General features: G+C 33.5%; 1 protein-coding gene across 1 annotated transcript in view; it reads right to left on the bottom strand.

Annotated features, from left to right (window-relative positions):
• The window catches only part of CNTNAP5 (contactin associated protein family member 5), an 845810-nt gene that overhangs the window by 96275 nt on the left and 734239 nt on the right, over positions 1 to 15296 (bottom strand). Inside the window, exons 18-20 of the mRNA XM_044669143.1 lie at positions 12052 to 12291; positions 2438 to 2665; positions 1607 to 1637 (exon numbers count right to left, since the gene is read on the bottom strand). Coding sequence (XP_044525078.1) covers positions 1607 to 1637; positions 2438 to 2665; positions 12052 to 12291 — 499 coding nt within the window. The remainder of the gene's footprint in view (positions 1 to 1606; positions 1638 to 2437; positions 2666 to 12051; positions 12292 to 15296) is intronic.

The raw sequence follows: 15296 nt of genomic DNA, 5'->3' as shown, positions 1-15296 counted from the left end.
ATTGCAAAGGTAGACAGGGTGTCTTGTAAATGCATGTGTTAATACTATTGATATAAATAAAAAGCTGAAGTAAAGTGAGAGGTTAGATGACATCTGAGTAATCTCTGTGATAAAAGCAAACTAAAATTCTGGTCCTTCTATGCTAAGATGATACATTGTTAAGTACTGTTCTTAGAACATATGGACTAATTTAGTCTCTTCTCTTCACTATCAAATGAACAAGAGAAACAGATGACGAAAGAGAAGAAAATGGAACTGATTTCAGCAAAAGTCTTTTCGAAGATTATGTGAAGCAAATAGAAACAAAAATCATATACAATCAATGAAACATTTTCTTGTATTCACAAATATCTAGGGACTTTGAGGATAACTGAAACAGCTCAGTCAAAACTATGAAGTGAAATTTGTCTTTAATGCATTCTTCACAATATTTTACTCTCTTCTCAACTCTTCTATCTTGCTCACCAGGCTTAAAAAGGACCGCATACCACCAAAGTCTTGTAGTGTAACACTTCAGTCACACAATAGTTGGACTTTAGAATGAAAAGCCCAGAATTAAAGTCCTGGATTATGCTTTTAACAGTTGTGTAACATTGGGCAAATAATTTCATCTATTTCAGTCTCAGTTTCCTTTTCTATAAAATGAGACTAATAATACTTCTACTGCCAATCTGATAAGCATGTGGTGAAAAAAGCAATTCATAAGGCACAAGGTACTAAATAAGTATTACTGCTACAACTATTATTTAAATTCATTATGCTCTAAGGCCAATTCCTTCTTTCCTCCCTCCTCACCAAAATATCTCTTCCTTTAAACTTAATTCATTCAAGAAGTTGGAAAGATAGGACGACCAAATATTTACACTTTAAAAGATAATTTCTGCTTATTTGAATTCCAGTGTATCAATGTGAAGTTGTTTTTTGTGTTTTTTTTAAGTTTAGAAAAGCATTTATTAAATGCTCTATGAGAGACAGTGCAAACACCTTAAAAGTATTATCTCATTCGATTCAAACAACACCTTTGTGAGGTGGGTGCTATTGGTTCCAAGGCAGAAGAGAGGTAAGGACTAGACAATGGGAGTGAAGTGACTTGGAGGGTCAGAGATGACACAGCTAGGAAGTATCTGAGGCCAATGGCTCTCAATGCAATGGGCTTCCCAGCTGCCCCGTGACATTTCTTATGTGGATCACTAAATGTCACCTTCTAGTTCCTTCCTTTCGTAGGTTAATTCCAATTTTTCTTGCACATAATTTATTCAGAGTTTTGTGATGTTTTCCCCTCTATTAGACTCCTACAACCTTGGGAACAGGGACTATGTTCTGTCTTTCTTTGTAACAAAAATACTCAGCATGGTGCCTGGCACATAGTGGGCACTTAATAACTTTTATCAAATTAATTCTCTTGGCACATACACTCTTCTTTCTATTTCTATAGGTCTAGCACTATTTCTTACACCTAGTTAATATTTGTTAAAACGTTTTTGAATAAATGAAAGAATTGAATGAAGAAGTGAGTATACATCCGAAAGTCCCTTTAAGCATTCTTTATATCATATATTTTATATAACTCTTCATTATCTGAGTCAGCATTTTCTAGCCCACTTACCTGGGTGAAGCTATGAATTTGTCTGACCTTTCTGAAAAACAATTTAGAATTACGCAAAGAAAATTACTGAAATATCCATTCCCATTGACCCAGTGATTCCATCATTAGGCATATACACCATAGAGTACTAAGATAGGAAGAAAAGTACTATATATGCTGAAATAGTTACAACAGTGTTTCCTATATAAAACATATATGTTCTATGCATAGAACATAAAATATTTAAAGTATATATGTTCTATATAGAACAAAAACGTTCTATATAGTTTATGTCCTTCACATTTTTGGTTTGGTTGACTTTTTCTAGATAGGTTATGATGTCAAAGTGTCTGCCAACATATGGCTCACAGGAATGAAAACACTATTTCAGATAACATATAAAACAACTGAGACTGCATATATATATTTCTTACTTTCCATGATAGGGACTATATGTCTATAAATGTAGCTTAAGTGCGCATTGGCTTTTTTTTTTCCTAAAGTAAGCTCCAGTAAAATTAATTTCAATAAAGATGACAAGATATATTTTGCCAAAAGTCTTTGCAAGACTGCAGTTATTCTTATGATTTTCCCTTATATTTAATGAGCTCCAACATGGAATAAATAACGAAGAATTGCTGGTTGAAGCACTTAAGACTTTAACACTGAAGTAGTTGGTCTGAATACCAATATTGAACGGTAAAGCTTAATGTCTTCTGGTTGCTTTTGACTGAGAGTAGGCACCGTCGAGGGAACTAAATCCACCTAGGATTAACAAGAATCCCAGAGAATACCCACTGTCATTTCAGCACTGTGTTGGTATCCATTCAACAACATATTATAAACACTTACCATTTTTACTAAGAAGAACAGCCAAGTAGTCCTGAAAGTAAGAGTCAATGTACAGTAGAAGGCTGGGTGTTTGGCCCGTCAAGAAATTAAATGCAATATTCTCTTTAGATGATGGCATGGAATCCACATAAATGGCTGAGGAAGAAAGACTTGTATTCTTGGTCACTGGATAAGGCTCTTGGAAAACATAGGTAACAGAAGTACCAGCTTCAAAAATTGCAGAAACCTCTGGAAGACAAAACACGGACATTCCATTTAGAGACAGTCCAGTGTTTTACACTAAAAAAATGTTCTATAAATTGTTACTGAATTGCATTAACTATATTATGGATTATAAATCCATTAAAAATTGGACACCAAAGTACTGAGAAGTAGTCTGGGGTGATGACTTCTCAACGGGAGACATTGGTCAGTTGCAACACTAAAAATGAATGTTTTTTTTAATGACTTTGAATTTCATTTTCTTTAACTATAAAATGAGAATAATGTTCACTATGTCAAACTCCCATGTTTAATGTTGATGATGAACTTAGTACTTCTTAAGGTGCTTGATAAATGTGAATTATTATTTTTGTTTTCCTGTCATGTGGGAAGAGTTGTCTGTGAGCAAGCAGAAACATATGAATTAGATGCAACAATGAGAGATGTCTATTATTGGCAGGGCCATAACATTTAAGGATCTAGGGGCAGCTAGGAGGCTTAATGTATTGTCATACAGCCAGGAGGTCATGGGTTCAAATCTAACTTTAGTAACTTCCTAGCAGTCTGGGGAGGACACTTAATCCTAAATGCCTAGTCTTTACTACTCTTCTCCCTTGGACGAAAAACTTAGACTGAGGATCATGGAAGATTTGCCCTGTGATACACACATACCTGGACATAACCACTTATGGAATTCTCATTAAAATCTTTGTTAATATCCCTCTTTTATTCACAACATACTCGTTTTTGTACTTCTCCCTTGGAATTCTCTACGTGTCATGTGCCATGTCTGTCTATTTGGCCCTATCAGTGTGCTTAAACAAGACTTTTGCTTCATATTCCTATGGCACAGTTGTTCCCTCAAAAAATAAAACAAAACAAAAAGAAGGACAAACAAAAAACATAAAGTAATTGTATCTGAAACAAAAAAAGTTGAATATTTACATATATTCTCCAGCAAATTAGAGATCTTACCTCATTTTACTAAGATTCAGTGAAAGTGGTTCACACAGAGTATGTGTACTCACAATTATGAAGATATACATTGGGGATCTCTGACAGGAGAAGATTTTGGTTAATCATCAGCTAGATTCCAGAAGTTTTCTGTGTATATTTCCTCAGGGAATCTCTGCCTACATTCTAGACTACCATCTCTTTGTCAGTGGAATAATGTTTTTTTTTTTTTCCATTTGATTGTTTTTCTTTTCTTTTGTTAAAACCTTAGGCTACTTCTGGGCAATCTACTAACAATAGCACACTAGCTATAGGCATAGATACTACATGACCATAAATGTTTTCTTTATTTTTTTTTTATACTTAGAACAGTCAATACTGGGAACATGTATTTTTTTAGCCAGAGGGGAAAGACAAGACAAATCTTTATTTTCCAGTTGTATGTTTCCTAGGCATTTTGTTTGGTTCGGTTTGGTTTTAACAATCTGAAAGTGACTAGTCAATCTGATACCTAATTCTTCTTGGGTTTTTATGAGTAAAAATTATTCATTTGTTGAATTTTACAAATCAAGAGTTTGAGACTTCTGTATGAATAAGATCTCTAATAGTAGTATAAGGAATAAAAAAGAGGAGAGAAAAAAATTTAACATATGGGCTGGCAAATGACTAAAACGAATTTTAAGGCTTTTATAATTGATTGTGATGTTATTGTAAGGCAAAATAATTTTCATTGGCAAAAAGACACCCAGTATACACTAAATTTAGAGATAAAAAAAGGGAAAAAATAGGATTTGCCTTCATGGCCTTATGGTATAGTTAAGGAGGAAGGATATACATATAAAAAGAAAAATAATTTAAATATATTACGTGTCATGTCCACTAGGTAGCACTGACAATAAATTTTTCAAAGTACTATGAGAGAAGAGTGAAGACTGAAACAATTGGGGAAGGTCTCAGGAAAGATATAACTTGGGCTGGACCAGTATGTGGCATTGAAATAAGTGGAGATTAGGTAATGAAGATCACCCCTGCCTTACGGTAATGACTTGAGCAAAGGTTAAACATTGATTTTGGCTTGGCAATGGACCATTAATACCTAAAAATCAGTCAAGTTATAAGTGTTTTAGAATGACAGTAGAGGGTAGCTGGGTAGCTCAGTAAATTGAGAGCCTGGCCCAGAGATGGGAGGTCCTGGGTTTAATTGTGGCCTCAGATATGTCCTAGCTGTGTGACCTTGGGCAAGTCACTTAACCCCCATTGCCTAGCCCTTAGCATTCTTCAGCCTTGGAAACAACTCATAGTTTTGATTCTAAGACAGAAGGTAAGGATTTGAAAAAAAAAAAAAAAAAGAATGACAATATCCTGACAATCAGATTTAAATATTCCATGTGATAAAACAACATAAAAAGGAAACAGAATTAAAATGCCTTCCTCAGAATCAGGAAGGCCAATTAGCAAATCACTCTTCCCTGCCATAGAACAGCCCTTATCACCACTGCCAGAGACCAAAAAAACGGTTGGATGAATTCTCTGTACATAAATCTGGCGCAGGAGGAGATGTCTGATGCTCCTATGCCATTAAAAAGTTTCAGGGACATGAAATAATGGAACTGCCTGGGTATTTTGAAAAAAAAATTGTTGTGGACATTATCTAAAGACAGTCTCATACCTGACTAGATTTCTATACTATTCAGTAAAATTGGATTTAACCTCAACCATTTTTGAATCTTGTTCAATTTCACTGCTTTTCCAGTTCCCAGAACCCCACTGGAAAACAATATTGCAGATCACCCTGGGTCAGTGTAATGTTCATTCATAATAGCTGAGTACTTTGCAATTGCTCTTATCAAAATCATATTCTCTAGAGTTTTCAGAATCTCTAGGGAAGGATTTCTTAATCTAGAGTCTGTGAACTGTAAAAATATTTATCTTGATAACTATGTTTCAATATAATTAGTTTCCTTAATAACCATACATATTTTATATATTTAAAAACAATACTCTGAGAAGGGAACAAGAGGTTTCATTAGACAAAGGAGTACATGAAACATATTAAAATAATAATAAAGTTAAATATCCCTGTGAATTATGACATTTTGAGAAGGAAAGTAAAGCATCATAAAGTATAGGTCATATATTTACATTCTTTCTTCCATTTAAGTTTGAAATTTTGTAAGAAAAAAAGAAGATATGGTAACTGTGTAGCTGTTTATTGAAGTTTGACAGAATAATACTATATATATATGTTTATGTATACATATATATATTATGGGACTGTCAAGTCAAGTCAAGATTATTGTTTAAGATAGCAGAATGATAGACTCTAGAGTCAGGATGGAAGGGTTTTTTTTTCTTTTTTTCTTTTTTTTTCTAAGAGTAAGAAGACTATGTCCCCTGGAGACATGCTGTTCTTAAATTGAGAATAGAAAATTCAAAAGGATTCAGTAATATAGTTATTCATTGGAGAAAGTACTTGGGAGAAAAAAAGAAGAAAGAATATTACATAAGGTGTCAAGTATTTATATTCTAATACAGAGTATGAATAAAAAAGTGAAATCATGATTTTAATATACAATTACTTCTTATATGTTACCAACACCAAGTAGGACAGGAATCAGAACTAAAATATGGAAAAGAAGGTGTTCCTCATTAAAAAGAAATAGATCTGACAGAAAAGGAAAGAACTTGTGATATTGATCAGGAATATATTAATCTGTTATATTTATGCATATGTGTCTATACCACATTTTTCCTGTTATTTTCAAGTCTCAGTTCAAATCTGATCTTTTACCTAAAAAAAGGTTTTTTCAGAGGCTCTCTCTTCCTTCCCCAATGCCTTCATTGTTATATTACCTTTCATTTTACTGAACTGGTTATCTTGTGTGCACATGGTTCTTTTTAGGTCATCTACCCTAGTAGAATGAGTTCCTTGAGGGTGAGGAAATGTGTTTGTCTCTGTATACTCTGTATTTTGCACAGTGTCTGGTAAATAGTAAGTGTTTAATAAATACATGATGAACTGACTGGATGAAAATAAAGGATTAGAAAAATAGAAGTATCAGCTAGGATTGTTCCTGCAAATACTTAAACTGGATAAAAAAAAAGATGGGTGAAAGGTTATTGATTTAAAAAATAAAATAATAAAAAACTAGCTGAAAGGAAAATTCTGATAGCGACAGATTCCAACTATCCTAACATTAGCTAAAAACTTAACCTGCTAAAAAAAGAACTTTTGAAAAAGTGAATTATTTTACAGAATTTAAAAAAAACTTTCACATGGTAGGATAAAGAACAAGGAAAATCTAAATCCTAGAGGGATTTGGTTCATTGAATGGAAAGATGAAAACTTTAAGAGAATGCACATGTCTTATCTTAAAGTTTAGGTTGGCTAAAATATTTGGGGAATACCAGGAAGCCACGTTCATATACTAAGTGCTCTAACAGTCTGAGTCTAAAAGGAGAGTTAGCTCAGGGTGGATATAATGTAGAATGAACATATAAAATGGAACTTAAAGTTTTTTTTTTTTTTGTAGTCTAACTCTTTTATTTGTAAAAGAGGATGATAAAACTCTGAAAGTGATTGGAAGACATGATATTGTTTGCGGTGGCAGAATATGTATAAAAATAAGTTTTATTTATTTTATGAATACATTCATACACTAGTGTATATATACATATATATGTTAGTAGGCAAAATAAACATTAAACAAAAGTATATATTTTAATTGATCAATAATAACATAACATCTAATGTTTCATGGTATATTATAGAATCTCAAGGCATAACATAAGAAAATTATTGTTTAGACATGTTATTATGCAATGAGGTGAGACTGGCCAGTTAATGTCCAGTCTTTAGAACATGCATAAATATTTTATTGTCTGTTTCCAATCTAGATTATTGCCTAAAGTATATACTTAAGAGGGTACATTACTAAAAGTCAGTATACTCTAATGAAAGTTTGATTAGTTAAAAAGTGAAATGTTGATCATCTGAGATGATAAAATCTCAGATTTATAGTTGGGGGGTACTTTAGAGTCCAACTTCCTCATTTTATAGGTGAAATTGAGGCATAGAGAAATTGAAAATCCGTGGGTTAAAGGATAAGAACATAACTGAAGTCATTTGTGTCTTGCTTACTTCAAATCAAGTTCTTTATTCCCTATATCATATTTCTGTTGTAGTAGATAGACATGCTTTTTTTTAGATTATTAACTTATTTCATTTGGAGGACTGGAAGAGTTAAATCAGAGTATGCTAACATAATGCCTTTATATTTAAGCAACTTGGTGATTTTGAGTGATATTTTTGTGGATAAAATAGAAAAATTATAGAATTAAATAGTTTATATAGCTTTTCAAGAAATTATTTTCCAAGAAAGTTGGTAATCAATTGATTTCAATATAGAGGAAGATTTCTGCTGGTATGTAGCATAGCTTTGTCCTTAACTCTTTTCTGTTTAATATTCTTAGAATGACTAAAATCATATATGGCAGTTTATCAAAATGTCATATGATATAGCTATGAAGAATTGCTATCCTATTGGATGAAAGGAAGTTTTCTATAAATCTCAATCAGTAAAAATCATGAATCAGAACTAACAATAATTGTAAAAGCAAACTTTTATAATTAATGTTAGAATCATAATAATACCTAGAATATATTAATATAGGATAGAGGACATCTATTCAGGTGAAGTACCTGGAGTAGGGGAGGGAATGTTTGAAGCCTTAAAAAACTGAACGCTGAACAATATTTTTTTAATTGAAAAAAAAAATAAAAGGCAGAGAGGAGGAGGAGGCTTGCTTTAGAAAGTGCCTGAGGTTGTGGCTCGAAAAGTCCCAGTTCTCCATTTTATAGATGCATGATTTTAAGTTATGGCCAATTTCCATCAAAAGAAAAACATTTTTAAAAATAAAACATGGAGGGAATTAATATTCCTACTATATATTATTCAGGTATGAAAACAACTATATGGAATTTTGCCTTAATATAAGGAAGAATATAGTAACAATAAAATTTGCCTGAAAATCAAAAATCTTGTTATATTAAGTAGGGGATTTTCTGATGAGATTTACAAGAAGAAACTGAATGACCACTTATCCTAAATGTAGCAGTGAGGATTTTATAAATTGGATAATAGGTTTAGATTGGCTTGGCTCTAAGAATATATATTTCTTGGTTAGTTCTGACACTGTCCCATTGCATAGAAGTCCAATTCCTGAAGGCTCCAGTTCATGAATGTAGCATATTATTTGTGTATGATTAAACATCCAGAAAGAGGGAGTGATGTAGTAAGATGAAAATTACTCAGTACACATAGATTCATTTAACTTGAAAAAAGATGATAAAAAGAACAAAACAGAGAGTAGAAAGGATATACCAACATGTGCTTGTGAAAGATATGATTTCTTGAAGAGAAAAATATTAATAGTATTTGTCTGGTGTAAAAGTGAAATTTGGGAGATGTCGTCTTTAAGTATATATATATATATATGTATTTTCTGGACATGGGGAAATTATCAAACTACATTTCCCGTGGTCCAACGGGTTTCCGGTTCCGGTTCTTTGGGCGTGGGGAGGCCTACGTCTCCACGCAGAGAAGAGTTTAAATCTCCTGGGTTAGTGGGGAGTGTCCTCTTGGCCAGCAGACTTGGGAGGAGAAAGGAGACAATTATGGCTAGGCGGCAAATTTTGAATTCTTATAAGCACGTGGTCTAATAACTTTATCTATCAGCATGGCTTTAATTAAAATACTAATTTATATTATTATAGCAGCTTTTATCATTTTTAATCCTTATACTGGAAGAAGGGAACCAGAGAAAAATTAAGCTAAATTTAGAACATTAAGATCTATGAGATGGATGAACAATGTAGTCAGAGAAATGCAGAAAGGTCCACAGTACTATTTATTTGGACAATGGACCTGAGCATATATCATTTGAAATGATACTAGTGTATGTCTCGGGGAGAGGACTTAGATGGAACATTTCTTCAGTATGTGGAACAAACTTGTAGAAAATCAGAGCATTCTATGAGCAGAAACTAGATTTTTCATGGAGAATAATGTACAGGAAAGTTCCAGGGGAACTTGTTTTGACTGTTTTTACTGTCAAAGCTCAGATTATAAGTCTGAGGTGTCAAGATTTGGCTTTTTAAAAATTTTCATGTGATGGCCAATACTGATGGCCAATACTCTGTTTTCTTACATTTCTGCATTTATTGTAGAGTACTATATAGTTCCCAGAAATTAATATACTATCCAAAGTCAAATTATGGGGATCAGGTAATGTTATGAGTAAAATAGAATTTTGCAGAGTTTTAAGTGTTTATTAATAAAATGATCAGGTGAGAGGTGAGAGAGAAGAGATAAAGATATATTTCTCTTAAAGAAAGATTAACCTGATTATCATTGATTCTCCATTTAGCTGACTAAAGCCTATATATTCTTTCCGCAGCAATGTAGGGAACCATTCTGTTCAAGAGTGGAAGTAAAGAGAACTTATGCTTCTCCTGCTGGCTCCTTCCTTTGTGGCAACGTCGCACTTTGATGCATAGGCTGATACCAGGGGACACCAGGGTATGCCAGTCTAGCTAGGCCATTAGATATGATGTTACATCTACTGTCAAGGAGCCCCTGTGGGATGGAGGGGTTTTCCTCATGCAGTGAGGATTTAGAAGTCAATCAGAATTAATTTAAACTCTAAAACATAGGATGGGAACTGAATGAATTATTTCACTGATAACTAAAATTTCCTGATAAGAAAATTCCCTTTATCAATGGCAGGCTTGCAATTTCTCTACAGTTCAGAATCTTAAAGTTGCCTGGAATAGAGGCTTCAAACCCTCAGCATTTCTGTCCACAGCAATCCCTACAGACAGAACCAGTTTAAAATGTGATTGAGGTTGGAGAGGCAGCTAGGTGACTCAGTGGCCTGAAAACCATACACAAGGTTCTGGGTTCAATGTGGCCTCAGTTCTTTCTTAGTTGTGTGACCCTGGGCAAGTTAACTTCAATTGCCTTCCTACTTAATGTTCTTCTGTTTGGGGACATAAGTAAGAGTTTTAAAAATTAATACATTAATATAAATATGGGAAAGAGTTTACAAAGTAAGCAAAAATAATATAATAATAAGCAATGTTAGCAGGTGATTTTTCAGTTGGTTTGGGATTTCCCTGGATTCCTTATGTACAGTTTAGTTCCTATCCATTCTAATTCAGCTTCATACCCTTAGGTTAGGTTATTGAGAGGTTAAGAGACTTGCCTAGGGTGACACAGCTCATATGTATCCAAGACTAGATTTCAGCCCATGTTTCCTGGCTTCTTGGCCTGTTCTCTCTTCCTGCTGCCTCTCAGCAGTGGAATAAATTATAAAGTATTGTTAAATAGAAGCAATTTTATTACTTTCAAGTTCAAAGAGTTACAGGAGTTAGGTTAATAAAGTATTTGTTTAGTAGAGTCCTTGGGGGCTCTGCTTTGAGGAACAGAGTTGTAATTAGCATATGAAATGTTTGCATATAAATTGTGCTTTCAAGTGATTAAAATAGTTGCTCTTTATGTCACTTAATCAATACCCTTGAATTCTGGTTTATCCTTTATCCATAAAGCTCATTTTTTTTTGTCAATGCAATTATCTTAAAGATAATACAAAGATAAATTGTAAGCCAGTCTTTGTACAACAAGTAATGAAAAATCCTGAATTCTTGGGGCCTAAATTTAGGAGTAGTATAAGATAGTTCTCCTTTCCCCTTCCTCAATAGAATTGAGGGTGATGGACAGAGCATCAGAGCATAGCATCAGAGTTCAGGGCAGGCTTCTGATCTTGGTTCATCTGTGTGATTAAGGTAATTACAACTTCTCTGGGTTTCTCTATTTTGTAAAATACTAAATTCAGGCTAATTTTTTTTCCAAGCTCCCATTTAGGTCTTAAAAAAATCTCTCCAATACAACTAACTGCATATTTAAGATTGTAGAAACTGGTACTAAAAATCACACAGTTTAGTTCTGTAAGCTAGATTTTGTTGTCTTGTAAGTGTCATTTTAGATATTTAACAAATAAAAATAATAGGCCATAAAAATGATATTCAATGAGATGTTCTGCGTGACTCAGAAACTTAAAAAAAGAAAACTAAAAAGAAAAGAAATAGTAACAATAGTATTCTTATTACTTATATATATTGCACTCATCTTTTAAAATTGTATTGTGTCAAAATTATGTGAAATCATAGGCAGATGTTAACATCCTGAATTTGATTATCTATTTCCTCATAAAATGCTTTATTCAACTAATTTATGTTTATGTATCAACTGAATAAATGAAGGCACAGAAAGATTAAGTGCTGCCAATGGCCGCACAACTAATTTGGTAGGGTTATGGAATATGTGTTGTGATTTTGGCCCAATGAGTTCTGTACCGCTGCATGCTCACTCCTTATCATTTATAAGAATGAAGCCTACCTTTTTTACAAAAGGGACCTTCATATGGGGAGTTGGTACAGTCACAGAGGTATCCGTTATACTTCTCCACACACTTCCCTCCATTGTGACAAAAGTTTCCATAACTGCTGCAGTGCCCAGGGCATCCAGGCTTGACTCCAGGTGTGACCAAGGCCTTCTCTTCAAGATCAAGTTTCTGCCCATTTAAATGTAAGGAACGAATGCATCCTAGGAATCCTTTCTGTCTTGATGCTGTGCCACCTGAAAAAAAGAGAGAAGAAAGGAGAGAAAAATAGAAGAAGAGAGGGGAGGGAAGAGGAGAGGAAGAGAGCATAGAGGAGAAGAGAGGAGAAGAGAGGAGATGGTGGAGAAATTAAATTGTGTTTCTGGGATGAGTTTACATGAAAAGAATAAGTTTATAATTAGCAATGAAGAATCAGATAGATACTGATCAAAGACAATCTGGGAAAGGTATTGGGAACTAGGTTCATCAAAATGGTATTCTTCTAGTCCATTTCTGTCATGCATTTTTTTTAATGCTCTAGGCATAGCTCTTGGATGAAAGGCCAAAGATTTTTTCAAGTTGCCTATATGCTTCGAGAAAACTTGAAATTAAACCATTAATCCCATTGATTTGCACAGTGAAAGAAGAGTATTTCTCATTCCCCTGTATAGAAAGTGAGAACAAATAAAATAATCTGCCCTCTATAGTCTTATCCCATCAGAGAGTTGATGTGGTTTCTCACAATTCACAGACAAAAACCTCTTGTCTTATTAATAACACAGTTCTCCAATTTAGTCATTTAGTACTGCTGCTTCTCCTACTTCTGTTTTCACTCGCACTTCAGGCAAAATGTCTTTTCAGTTCATCTACATTTTAAGCATCTTTCAAACACCTCATGGAGGCAGTCTGACTTGCCTAATTTGTGGTTCCCTTCCCTGACCTATTACTAAACCTGGTCAGATAAACACATATTTATGATACTATGTTATAACCTATGCTTGGATGCAGAGAAATAGTAAATAACTCGAAGAACTCTTATTGCCTTCGAGAATATTAGACTTTAGGTCTGGTAGTTTGACTGGAAAATCTAAGTTAATAAATAAATGAGAAAAACTGTCAGTCATACAAGATGATTAGGTCTTGGTTAGAAGATTAGGACTATGAACTAGATTTGTGATTTCATTGGTAAAAGGCAATGATTATTAAAGTATGATCCTGAAATCTTTGGGAGCTTCTGAAATACTTTTAGGTTTACCTCAAGTTCAGTAACATTTTTATAATAATACAAAGATATTTAATTTCCAGTATGGTAAATATCAATATATGTACCCCAGATAAACAAATCCATTTGGGGCATTGTCCTCCAGGGCTCAGAAAAAAAAGGTAAGGGACCCATTTGTACAAAAATATTTATAGCAGTTCTTTTCGTGGTGGGAAAAATATGGAAATTGAGAAAATATCTATTAATTGGGGAATAGCTGACCAAGTATGATATATAATTATGGTGGAATACTATACACCTTGAGAACTGATGTAGCAGAATGTATTTGGGAAAAAAAAAACAAAACCTGTGAAAACTTAGATGAGATAGATGAGATGATGCAAAATGAAATGAGCAGAACCAGGAGAACATAATAATACATACTAACAGAAATATAATGATAAACTATGAAATGCTTAATTACACTGATCAATACAATGATCTATGGTCATTCCAAAAAAATCATGATGAAAAATCCTATGCACTCCAGAGGGAGAACATTCCAGAGTAAAAACTCTGAATGCAGATTGATTTTTTTCATTTTATTTTTCTTTATTTTTGGTGGGGAACATGACTAATTTTTAAATATGTTTTCATGACTTTACATGTTTAATGGGTATTTTATTACCCATTAAATAATATATTTTATATATTTATTACATATGTGTAATAAATATATATTTATATATTTACATAATCCATTAAAAATACATTTTATTACTTGCCTTCTCAGTGGGTAAGGTGGCTAGAGGGAAAGAGGGGGAGAATTTGGAGCTCAAAATAAATAAATAAATGTAAAAAAATAACTAAAATAATAACAATTGAAAAGTATCCTGAGACAAAAAAAAATTGGGAACTGCTAGCATAGAGAATTCCCTGGGGAGGAAATTTCCTCTGCCAATGCAGGTTAGCACCTTTTCTGAAATTTAGTCTTAAAGCACTGTGTAGAGAATGGCTAAATTGTGACTTCTATAGTTGTTACATCTTATATGTGTCAGAGGTAGCATTTGAATTCAGATCTTCCTGGCTTCAAGACCAGCTCTCTAACCATTATTTTATGTTGATTCTCAATATGAGAAAGTAACAAGGAAAGGATGAGGTGTGGCGAGAAAGTCATAAACAGAGAAGTTTTCAAAGTTTATCATGAGCACATAACATTTCCATTTCTGTATAATGTTCCATTCTTGGTGGTACTCCCTTGGTCTTTTATCTCCCAAAGTTTATCCCCACCTGAGAATTTAGTGAGTTTATGATGCCATATTCTCCTAATTATATACTCTTGAGAATACAGTTTGTCTGGCTGATATGGATTAACCGTGACCATTCTTTGGATTAGATTTTAATTTTAAACATCATATATTGAGTCAAAGTAATGAATTTCTAAGTGAAGAATTTCAGGGACTACTCATGCATCTGGTGAAGAGGGAGTGTTTAGAGAACATATATAGATCTTCCTTAGTAATCCTAGAAGTAGACAACGTATGTCATAACTACATTATCTTAGTAGTAGTGGTGATCAGTAGAAGTCAAAGTGAGAAACATAGTGTGACAAAGGATAAAGATCCAAAAGAGAAGACCTGTGATCACTATGTAAATAAAATGAAAAGCTTGCATATGAAAGATGTGGAGATAGAAATTAGCAGATTTGGCAACAGATTCTTTATGTGAGCTAAGTGTGAGTGAGTTCAAGATGACAGAGAAGTTTTGAATTTAAGTGCCTGAAAAGATGATATAGCATTTCACAGTAACAGAGAACTCTGCAAGAAGGGTGAGTCTGAAGGGAAGAAAGTATAATGAGGTTTATGATGAAGAGTATGAATTCATCTAGTGCTCCTCAAAATAAAAAAGGAGAAGATGAATTTTATTCAAATGTTACTCTTACAAAGCAAATAAGCCAGATATGGATGGATGCCTGTTATAGACAGGAAGTGATCTGGGAAGCAGAAGATAAATGTCCTAGACGGAGAAAATATTCCCTATGGTTTCTCACAAGCGAGTGTT

Source organism: Gracilinanus agilis, chromosome 3, assembly GCF_016433145.1.
Source record: "Gracilinanus agilis isolate LMUSP501 chromosome 3, AgileGrace, whole genome shotgun sequence".
NCBI lineage: Eukaryota > Metazoa > Chordata > Mammalia > Didelphimorphia > Didelphidae > Gracilinanus > Gracilinanus agilis.
Note: the sequence above shows the minus strand (reverse complement) of the source record. Positions and strands in the feature narration are given on the sequence as shown.